The 12,417-nt window shown below is 40.6% G+C and overlaps 1 protein-coding gene across 14 annotated transcripts in view; it reads left to right on the plus strand.

Annotated features, from left to right (window-relative positions):
• The window catches only part of AGRN (agrin), a 380,231-nt gene that overhangs the window by 154,790 nt on the left and 213,024 nt on the right, over positions 1-12,417 (plus strand). For all 14 annotated transcript variants that reach the window (XM_075839715.1, XM_075839712.1, XM_075839713.1 and 11 more), the window contains one exon: positions 1,069-1,113. In XM_075839715.1, coding sequence (XP_075695830.1) covers positions 1,069-1,113 — 45 coding nt within the window. The remainder of the gene's footprint in view (positions 1-1,068; positions 1,114-12,417) is intronic.

A 12,417-nucleotide genomic window follows, 5' to 3' on the forward strand; every position in this document is an offset into this window, starting at 1 on the left:
CGGTGCATTGGCGCAATGCCTAGTCCACCCCCCCCCCCTTCTCTCTCCCTAATAGAAGATTTTCCATATCTCTTGACAGCCAATAACAATTTCTGACTATTCTGACTATGCAAATGTCTTGTTATTTTTTATTCCGCTGCTTTACATAGGATAAGTCCAAGTAAGACAGATTAAACCAGCAGTCCATCCTAACATTTCCATTTTTTTTGCACAGTAGGTACTTCATACCTCACTTAGCATTTTCAAAGGTTCTAATGAAATATGGAAAATGAAGCTGGCAAATAAATATCTTCTTGCTTGGTCGAACACAGATTTTTTTTCATTTTTTACTAACTTCAATGCTTGTCCTGGTTCACCGATCAGCGGTGCCTTGTGGAAACGTGACTTAGACAGCGATATTTTAAGTGCTGATATTTCTGCGACACAGTACGGTAATATTGTTATTTTTTTCTAATCAACACCATTGTATGAGACGGTTTTCCTGGTGTGACTACCCAACAATTTAGAATTCACACATAAAGATATTATTTCTTTCCGCTGTGTCACCCCTACCGGCTGACCAGTTGGACTTCACACACCTACTGCCAGAGCTTAGAATATTTGCTAAAGTACCTCCTGCCGAGGAGCTTTAAATAAAACAGCTCGAGAACGCAGAGAAAAGAGCACTTATTTTTACCCTTGCAAAAGAATGGTTAATTTTCCATGTTTTTGACTAGGTTACTCTTTCTACTTCCTACATATTCGCTGATTGCTTGATTGATTATGTACACAACGGGTCATAGCTAGGCTGTCCTCCACTAAGGGCAAAAATTCAGGAGTGTTGGCACCACCTGAAGCACCTGCCTTCCCCCTACCTATGCCCCTGTAGATATCACACAGTAGCACCATCTTTCAAGGGATCCATGTTGATTGGGAATTGTATACACATTCTATACAGTCTAAATAATTTTATATATATATATATATATATATATATATATATATATACACACACACACACACATTTATTATTATATTATTTTAATTATACTAATATTTATATATTTTTGTTCCTTTCTTGTTCTGCAGATAAACCAGGCAGCCATCATACCACTCAACCCCCATTACAAGATGGTGAGTACCACGCTTCTTACTATGGAAATGATGGTTGATAGCACAATGGGTAGACCTGGATTGGTCATACTACTGTATTGCTGAAAGATCGTGCAACCATATAGCCTGAGGACTAGAAAGAGAATTGAATCAAGTCATCATCTTGTACGGGTTGACTATTATTCTATTGTCTTGTATAGAAATGTTTTATTGATGGATCGTGGCAATGTGTCTGGAACATTGGAGAGCTATATATGCCAGTCTGTATATATTATCCACCTTATGTAAAATACAATGGGACATGTTTTGAGCAGCACTCCTACTTTTTGATTTTTATATCCAGAAGGGACTTGAATCAGGTCGCTGGGGCATACACCCTTGTCTGTTGTCGTACACTTGTGCTGCTGGACAGTGGATTTGTGATTTTATATTTATATATATATATATATATATATATATATATATATATATATATATATATATATATATATATATATATATATATATATATAATCAGACTGAGGACGTTTGCGCCCACCAGATTCTATTCTCCAGTTATACAGAACAAGAGCATATTCACGTTATCGTTACATATATAGGTCAGATCATCAATAGTGACTTTTGTGAATCAGCCCATATAAAATATAGATCTTAGTAGCAAATGTGTCACTCTCAAATAGGTTGGTCTTCTGATGGACAATTGGGGCCTTGTTGCATTAGGGGCCCATTATGGTGTCAGAACCAAGGCCCACCAGAGAATCTCTGGTACTCTGGTGGGCCAGTCTGACCCTGTATACATACAGTGATTTTTCTACATTGGTTTACGCAATGAACAATGTCTAGTTGGTTGTATATATGCACCACTTTCCAAAATACACATGTGACTCCATAGGATAATGGAATGCACACATTTGCTAATTAAATCTTATATGCTAATGCAATTCCATTAAAGGTTTGTAGGATGTGTGCAACATATGGTTGGATGATTGAGAGCTGGTATGTAATTGTATTTAAGACTGAACATAGATTTGGGCAATGAATTAAATTAATGAAATTAGACGGCACTATTGATTTAAAGATCCATTTCTCTTTCACTCTCCTTTTTAAAATTAAATTAAAATCAATTATTCCCTCTAGTGATAACGCTACTTATTAAATGCCCTGCAAACAAGGCAAAAAGCAATATCATTAAAATTACCCGTCCCCTTATCACTTTACAAACCACAAAACCATTTATTTTTCATCTTGAAATTTGACAATAAAGAAACTATTCTGAGGTTTTAGAGAAATGCAAAATGGCTTCTGCCAATTCTAAAAACTTTTCTTGACTTATCTTAGGGACAAGTCTTAGGATATTATGTTGTATATTATTAAATAGTATAGAGCCACTTGGAATATTCTATTAATTAAATGCATAAAAGGTAATTTTCTCTTGTATATTCTTGAAATCTTCGACAATGCGCAGTAGAACGTAGTATGGCAGAATGCCTGGTATCCCAATTAACTGTGCGTATGAGCGCAGGGTTGCTTAGACAGAAAGTTCTCTTAAAGGGTATTGATTAGGGCATTACAAGAAACTCTAGTAATGATGAGCTTGCAATTGCTTTATACCCTCGCGGCCAGTCAGAAGCCTCAAGAGGGCACACGTGATCCACTGTAGACTCATTCTAAGCATTTCCTCAAAATATACAGGATTAATCCAAAAAGTCTCCTCCAAGAATAGATAAGTCTGAGCTCAGAAATTATTCCTTGAAAGACTGTTTAAACTAAACTTTTATTAGCCTAGAACGTAATAAACATACGCAGTATAAATGGGTGAGAACCATTTTTAAAGACAAGGGTATCTCACATCACGTTAGTGGTCTAGGTTTGTCGTGTACACAGGGAAAAGAACCCGGCATACACATTAAGCCTATCCATAGGGGACCATTCACCCGACAGGGCAAAAGTGTGTCTTTTTGGCCTCCGTCGATCCAGAATACTTTTTTATTTTTTTGCAGTATGAAATAGTGTAGAAGATTACACTATTCCATAGACTGGTATACATTAAAAACATATACATGGTATACATTTTTATTACAATGAGACCCTATGGGCAACGTATCGCTGTGTATGCCTATACAGTGGGATACGTGGTAGTTTTCTGTCGGAGGTATACGTCGGTAGCTTTTCCCGGCATACTGTATACATCAAATGGAGGCTGAAATCGTGATTTGAACAGGGCCTATGAGGGAGTCTAAAGGGTGGGAAAGAGCCAACACAAGCCGCCTTGCCACCAATAGGTCACCTGTGTAAGGGCATCTTGTAGATGCTGTAATTTGAAAGAGATTTTCCTTAAGGCCCTATTACACGTGCCAATGTTCGGGCAAACGTGTGGTCATATGAACGCTCGTTCCCCCAATCATTGCCCTGTGTACTAAGTACGATCAGTCAATGAACGAGCAAATACTCGTTCATCGGCTGATCTTATGCAGAGTTAAAAATCATCGTTGTCGGCAGCACGTCTCCATGAGTAATCAGGAAGATGTGCTGCCGACTTGATAAAAATATATAAGGACAAGGGATCGGAGCTGTCTCGTTGATCGGCGCTTGTTTACACGGCCCATGCCGGGAGTGTAATGGTACCTTTTAGTGATAGATTGTCTTGAAAGGGCTTATCCATTTTTATTTTTTCGGACCAGTCTTTTCGAAATGTTAAAACAAATTACATCGATAGGAGATGATAATCCCATGCATATCCCAAATGATTTCAAGGCATAAAGGCTTTTGATCTCCATCAATAGAATGAGGCTTTATAGGATGAAAACCTAGACAATTTGCGATTAAATCACCCCACAACCAGGTATATGTTCATGTAATTGGATGCAGAACATGGTCGAAGTTCTTTGTATGGACCATCCTAGCTGTTTGAGGCATTCACTAAGTAAATGTCCCTATTGCACAATGTGGTTGTGGGTTTTCAATGCAGTACTCTAACACTACTTAATAACGACTTCGTCTTTGCCCACAAGGAGGTCCTTGTTCACCTGGGATTGATGAATTCTGCCAATTATCCTGGAGATGAACCTATTCCACACGATACATCCCAGCAGAGCAGAGCTCCATCCCTCCATAATGCTATTTTCAGAGCGATGAGAGGCTGTGTTCAGTGCTCCTGTTTGTAGACGCTCCCTAGTGACTGTCTCCGATTCTACATCGCTTGTGAGCTGGGATGCTCCCCAGGGAGATATTTTGATTCTGTTTTTTTGGGTAATTTGAAGTCTGGACTGTTATTGTTTCAGCAAGTGCTGACAAACCTCATTCAGCGTTTTATATACCTAAGGAGAGATATATTGAATGTTTTATTTTAAAGTAAGCCATAATGCTCCAAAATACAGGCAAAAACCTCATTGTGTTACCAGTGACAAATGACTATAGCTCATTTATAGAAAAGAGCCTTATGAAATGGCTCAATTATATAGATATGGGATGAATAATAACAGAGAATGCTGCTGTTGTGAACACAGGGGACCCATTTAGACCATCCACACCGTGCAACTCTTAAAGGCACACCGTTATGGAAATATTAGACAATTCTCAGCAAATTATTGTGTTTTTTTTGTTCCCAAAAAAAAATCGAAAGTACTCATGTAAGTACTCAAACTAAAGCAATCTTTTTCGAAAATGCTGTATACATGTCATAAAAATTTCAATTGTGGTTCATATGTGATAAGACTTAAAGGGGTTGTCTACGACCGGACAACTGATGACCTATCCAGAAGATAGGTCATCAGTATATGATCGGTGGGGGTCTGACAACTGGACCCCGCACCGATCCGCCGCTCTGGCTGCCTCCGGGCACCAGACGTCCATGCTGGAAGCTGATGGCTCTGGTCACGGAATAGCAGCTGTGCTGCAGCTCTGCTCCTCTTCAAGTGAAGAGGAGCAGATCTGCCGTTCTGCAGAATGGCTGCTATGCAGTGGTCGGAGCCATCTGTTTCCGGCTCCAACTACTGCATACCGTTCCAAACATCAGTACACAGAAGCAGCCGGAGCAGCTGATCAGTGCGGGGTATGGTGGTCCTGTGGATAGGTCATCAGTTGTCCATTCGTGGAAAACCCCTTCCCTGACATTTTTTGTAAGTATACGTCATGGAAAGCCAGTGCCATCATCCCCGGTTGTCAGCTGTATCTTACAGCTGACATCCTGCTGTAATGCCGGGGACCGAAGTTGGCTTCGATCCCCGCCATTAACCCCTTAAATGCAGCTGTCAAAAGCGGTCGCTGCATTTAAGGTGTTTGCAGCTCATCGACACCACAGCAATGAAATCGCCGGGGTGTCGGTGGCTGCAATGGCAACCAGAGGCCTAATACTGGCCTTCAAGTTGGCGCCGGCTGAGGGGATGAGCCGGCGTCATCAGCTGTGGATGTCAGCTGTAATATTAGTGCCCCATGTAGGGAGATTCTAAAACCGGGAAACACAGCATAATAATTAGAGAGCTGTCTTGTTATGGTGGCACAAACTGGGCACCACATATTGCCATATCTATGGAAAAAATAAAATTTTCACTCTGCAATATCGAGGGCACACTAATTTCTACAAAGCACCTGCGGGGTTAACATGCTCACTACACCCATAGGTGAATACCTTGAGGGGTGTCGTTTCCAAAATGGGGTCACTTCTGGGGGTTTCCACTGTTTTGGTCCCACAGGGGTTTTGCAAATGCGACATAGAGACCAGAAACCTCAAAATCTGTACTCCAAAAGCTAAATGGCGCTCCTTCCCTTCTGAGCCCTGCCGTGTGCCCAAAAATCAGTTTATGACCACATATGGGGTATTGCCATACTCGGGAGAAATTGCTTTACAAATGTTAGGCTTCTTTTTCTTCTTTTATTTTTTGAGAAAATTAAACATTTTGCGCTAAAGTTACGTCTTATTGGGGGAAAAAAAATAATTTTTATTTTCACTGCCCAATTCAAATAAAATCTATGAAACAGCTGTGCGGTAAAAATGCTCACTACACCCCTAGATTATTTCCTCAAGGTCTGTAGTATCCCAAATGGAGTCCCTTTTGGGTAATTTCTACTGTACTGGTACCATAGGGGCTTTGCAAAAGCGACATGGTGTCAAGAAACCAATCCAGTAAAATCTGTGCTCCAAAAGCCAAATGGCGCTCCTTCTCTTCTGATCCTTGCCGTGTGCCCAAACAGCAGTTTATGACCACATATGGGGTATTTCCGTACTCCAGAGAAGTTGCTTTACAAATGTTGTGGTTCTTTTTTACCTTTTATTTGTTGAGAAAATGAAATATTTTGAGTTAAAGCTACGTCTTATTGAAGAAAAAAGATTGTTTTTATTTTCACTGCCCAATTCTAATAAATTCTATGAAACACCTGTTGGGTTAAAATGCTCACTACACCCGTAGATGAATTCCTCAAGGGGTATAGTTTCCTAAATGGAGTCACTCTTTGGGCGTTTTCACAGTTTTGGTCCCTCAGTGGCTTTGCAAATGTGACATGGCCTCCGCAAACCATTCCTGCTAAATTTGAACTCCAAAAGCCAAATGGAGCTCTTTCCCTTCTAAGCCCTACCGTGTGTCCAAACAGCCATCTATGACCACATGTGGGGTATTGTTTTACTCTGGAGAAATTGCTTTACAAATGTTGTGGTGCTTTTTCTCCTTTTAGTCCTTGTGGAAATGAAAAAAATTAGCTAAACTTACATTTTCTTTGAAAGAAAGTAGATTTCCATTTTCACGGCCTACTTCCTATAATTTCTGCAATAAACCTGTAGGGTCAAAATGCTCACTATACCCCTAGATAATTTCCTTAAGGGGTGTAGTTTCCCAAATGGGGTCACTTTTGGGGGATTTCCACTGTTTTGCACCGCAAGAGCTCTTCAAACACGATATGGTGCCTAAAATATATTCTAATAGAAAGGAGGCCCAAAATCCTCTAGGTGCTCCTTTGCTTCTGAGGCCTGTGCTTCAGTCCAGTAGCACACTAGGGCCACATGTGGGATATTTCCTAAAACTGCAGACTCTGGACAATAAATATTGAGTTGCGTTTCTCTGGTAAAACTTTGTGTTACAAATTTTTTTTATTACAAATTTAATTTCTGCAACAACAAAAAATTAAATTTGTACATTTCACCTCTATTCGGGTTTAATTCCTGTGAAACGTCTAAAGGGTTAAGAAACTTTGTAAATGCTGTTTTGAATCCTTTTAGGGGTGAAGTTTTTAAAATGGTGTGACTTTTTGGGGGCTTCTAATATATAAGGCCTTCACAACTGAACTGGTCCCTGTAAAAATAGCTTTTTGAAATTTTCTTGAAAATGTGAGAAATTGCTGCTAAAGTTTTAAGCCTTGTAACGTCCTAGAAAAATAAAAGGATATTCAAAAAATTATGCAAATCTAAAGTAGACATATGCAGGGGGGGGGGGGTTAGTTAGCAACTATTTTGTGTGGTATAACTGCCTGTTTGGTGTTTTTCATAATTAAACACTGAATGTATTGAGCAAATTTTACCAGTAACATAAAGTCCAATGTGTCATGAGAAAACAGTCTCGGAATCGCTTGGATAGGTTAAAGCATTCCGACGTTCTTACCACATAAAGTGAAACATGTCAGATTTGAAAAATGAGGCTCTGTCAGGAAGTTCAAAAGTGGCCAAAGAAGGAAGGGGTTAATAAGTCAAAATTCCTTCTTCAACCAAGATAACAATTTTGGTGAAATTTCAGTCACCATCTCAATGCTTTAATTATACCCGGACCATAATTTTTCCAGAACATCACCACTCAGAATTTTCAATCATTTCAGCTTCCCCCCAGCCACAATTGGAGATGGGAAAGTTCAGGGATGAACTGTATACACCTTCTAAAATGCAGACAGGGAACGGTGCTACCTGAAATGTTCTTACTTTGCCTTATGGATGGTTTACCCCTAAGTAGACATATATTGTTTATCATTTATCAGCCTGTAAATTTCATGGTCTGAACTTATGTGTGATAGTGAATATCCCTGTGACAAGTAATTTGCCCGGCAATCAATTGATCACGGTGGATTCAACTTCTGAAGTTGCAGACAGTCACACATTTAATGAATGGGCAACAGTATAATACATGACCAGACCTAGACCAGCAGAACTGCACTTTGCTAGTGGCTCCCCACTCTTGCTAATAGGGTCCTGAGGTGGGAACTCTATGATGTCCAATTGCTCTATAAAACAACCCCTTTATTTCATGGGGAAATGTTTAACCAGTTCAGGACCGGGCTATTTGGAGCCTTCAGTACCAGACACCGTTTAGCCATGTTTAGCACGCGTTAGTTAAATGGCTATAACTTTTTTATTTGTTGCGCTTACGACGTGATTTTTGCGATGTTTTTTCCGTAGACAATGCAGGTTTCTTTTTTTTAATTTTTATACACATCCTTTTTGCTATTTTAGAATTTTGATTCTTAAAGTTTGAAAATAATAGTAAAAAAATAAGCTTTTTTACGTTTCAGCTATTTTTTTTGGTAATAACATAGTTTTACCCTAAAATAGACCTTGTATTTGTGATCGTCATTGTTTACCGTAAATTTTAATATATTACATGTCTATATTAGGGTAATTGGGTCAGCGCTAGCGTTACAACGATTGGCGGGGGGGAAGTTATTTTTTTTGGCGTGGGTATTTTATGTGTATTTATTAATTTTTTTTTCACTTTACTTTACTATTTTTTTATTACTGTGGTCTGTCCCTCAAAGGTAAAAAAAGACCTTTGGGGAACTTTATATATTTTTTTTCTTTCCTTTACACCATCTTTTCCACTGTAACTGGAGCTGCACAGCAGCCCCAGTTACAGGGGAAATCAGCCCTCATATAGTGACGATTGTCACTAATAGTGCTGTGCTGGGTCTAGTAAGACCCAGAAGCAGTCTGTCAGTAACGGCACCCGGTGATCATGTGACCAGTCACATGATCACCGGGAGGAATAGAGACAGCGGCGCGGCCGCTGCCTCTATTCCTATACACAGCTTTCATTGAGCGCTGTGTAAAAGAGAACGGAGATGACAGAAGCAGCGAAAGCTGCTTCTATCCTCTCCTCAGGGTCCCCGGCAGTCACTGACAGCCGGAGACCCGACATTCAGCTGCCCGATCGCTCGGGCAGAAAGTTAAAACCTGAGCCGTAAAAAGTCGTGTTTTAAGGACCCTGACCGCTGGCCGTAAAAACACAGCCAGCGGTCGGGAACCAGATAAAGGGGATACCTGTTTAAAAAAAGATTTTCCAGAACCATTATCTTTACCCTAATTCAAATGGGTCATGCCATTAGAGTGCCCTTCTGCGTTGTCTTTCTCTTTCTTTAAGCCACTTATATAATAAACAAGTGGCAGTAGTTTGGCAGAGTTAGTTTTGGAAGACTCTTACTGATTGTCTTGATGTAAACTGCTGGTATAAATATTTTCAGAGAATATTATGCAGTATGTTGATGTAAAATGATATAAAAGAAATCGTTTTCCAGTTCATGCCACATTGTCCTTGGCATTATGTGCACTTGTACCATCATTCGTGATTGCAGGAGTATGACATTTATTTGCATACGCTTTCTGGCAGTATCTCTTCACCAGTCAGGTCAGCTACCGAGCAAATGGATACGTTCCTTGAGCTGAAGACATTGCTGTCCCCGAGATAATTAGAAAATTTCATCGTTTAGTGTGAGCTTCTCTCGGCTGCTAAATGACTTTGAAAATTCACTGCAATCTCTGTTATTAGAGTAACTAGAAGACTGTCATTTCCAATTCTTTCCGTATTACAATTTGCTTTGTGTGCAAGCTGAAATCTGGATTATTAACTCATTATTGACTTTATTCACGATTCCTCTGCCATTGGTTCTAAGTGCCCATCTTACGTAATGAACCTTTATTGAAACGTACCATGTTTATATGTGGCGTATGGAGTGGGAAGGGAATCCTTATTATAAGGACACGAAAAAATGCTATGCTGTGGAATTCAATCTATTTTTCCCTGTTAAAAGCCATTTCAGACTAGGGAGTAGCCGACTGTAGTGCTATTCAATAGTATCACTGACAGAAAGTATAGTAGACACCTATACGGCTCAATTATAAGCCCAATTGTTGCTTCCTGTAGAAAAATCAAGCCATGGCCAGGGTTTGCTGTGCAATTTACTGTTCCCTGTTACCAGCGATTTCCTACTGAGGAGAGACTGACTGTAGGCTTATTTAGATGGGAAGTAAAAAAAATTATCTGCCCCCATAATCACTACTTTCTCATATATGTTCTATTCTGAAAATCTCCCAAATGATAGAAGCAAAGATTTTCTTTTTTTTTTTAAATGCTTTAATTTTTAGGTGTTGCTTGACCATTACTCTTGTGAATCTGTATGTTTCTGGAGTTGTTCAAAGCTGTAGAAGTTTACCATTTACCAAGTGCTGGGACCCTATCAATTATAGCAATGGTTGAGGTCCCAATTCACAGACCGCCCCATTAATGTAACTCAGGGGTGCACAAATAAATATGCAACTTGGGGGACCCTGAAATGCATGCTGCTGCTGCCCTTATCTAACGCCTTGCAGATTCCCAGTCCCTCTCTGTCCAACTCTACCTCCAGTGTTGGTAGCCACGGCCCGTCGTCCTCTTATCTAATAAAATGTGGAGGTGCAAAAGGGTACACAGTGCCGAAGCTGGCCGAACTCAATATTATCAGGTCCACTCTCACACTCTCTCTCCCTATGCTTTGGTCCAGGCTGGCGTGCTATTCTCCTCTTTAGCCTCTGCTTACTGACTGCTCCTCTGCGGTGATGTGCTGCTCCCAGGTAAAAAATATAGGGGAGAGCGGAAAAAATACAAAGAATGGTACCACACACACTATCAGCCACATAAGTAGTAAATTTAGGATCGGCTATCAAACCCCAGATCAGACCCCCCCCCCCCCCAAATAAATTTAGATCTCAGGCCACACTGCTAAATAATTTCAGACATAAGACCAAATCCCAAAATAATTTCTGACAGCAGGGAGAGTCCTAAACCTTTAACCTTTTACCCATTCACTACTTGATATTTAAGAAAAATTAAAAAAAAACTAGGACTACTTGTGTGGTAAAATGGGGAATGGCCACAGCTTTATTATTTATAACCAAAACATCAACAAAATTTGGCCTGGAGGCATTATTAATATTCCTCTTTCTGCTTGACCTGATATGCCAACTACCGCTGCCAAGCAGCGGGCATGTAGGATGTCCTATCCCGCCTTCATAACCATAGCTCCGCCAGCTGGGACATCTGCAAGAAAAAGAAGGAAAACCGAAACAACCACTCAGTGAAAACAAACATCACCATCGTACATATCAAATTCCAAGGGGTGGGCGTGTGGACCCTCTCGCTAACGCAGAAGGTAAGAGAGAGAGCTATCTTCTTGATCACAGCCCTATGCCCTTTTTGTCACACCTCCTTTAAAATTCGACCAATCCAGCTCCTGGGCATTTTAACCCCATCAACTCTTCATTACCTTCTTCCTTACAGTCCCTGGCACCCTCCCTATGCGGTTCAGAGCCATCAAGACCCTTAAAGTGTAGCTAAAAGTTTGACAAACTTCAGAAGTTTGCATTGGTGGGGGTCCGAGCACGGAGACCCCCACCAATCGCTAGAACGAAGCAGCTGAAGCGCTCGTGTGAGCGCTCAGCCGCTTCGTGTCTGTTCGGCTTTTTCCGGAAATAAATGTATTGGTGTACGGACTCAATAGAAAGTCTATGAGCCCGTATTCCGATACATCGGCTTTCCGAAAAAGCTGAACAGACACGAAGCGGCTGAGCGCTCACACGAATGCTTAGTTCTAGCGATTGGTGGGGGTCTCCATGCTCGGACCCCCACCAATCCAAACTTCTGACATGTCTCTATGACATGTCAGAAGTTTGTCAAACGTTTAGCTACACTTTAATTCAGACCCCAGAACTCAAAATTAAAGGGGTTGTTCGGTGGCATCCTTTAAACAAAGACCAGTGTATCTCCGGTGGATTGAAAAGGTGAGTACTATTTTTTATTTTATTTATTTTAACATTTGCACCTCCCTTTTTTTCCAAGCTAACGGTCATCCCCTATAATACAGACCTCAGACAAGAACCCTATATAAATATAGACCCCCCCCCAAACCATGGCAAAAAAATTAGATATTCAGACCACAGACCAGACTGCAGTATATACTTACCACTCCTTGCTCCTCAAGCTCTCTGCCGTGGCACTGACGCTAGTGTGCATTGGCGGGCTGAGGAGAAAGGAAGCACGTTATGTCTGGACGCCCTAGCATCATGACGTTGTGTGCACCGACGCACACTTCATCAGGATAATG

This window comes from Rhinoderma darwinii, chromosome 10 (genome assembly GCF_050947455.1).
Source record: "Rhinoderma darwinii isolate aRhiDar2 chromosome 10, aRhiDar2.hap1, whole genome shotgun sequence".
Taxonomy (NCBI): Eukaryota; Metazoa; Chordata; class Amphibia; order Anura; family Rhinodermatidae; genus Rhinoderma; species Rhinoderma darwinii.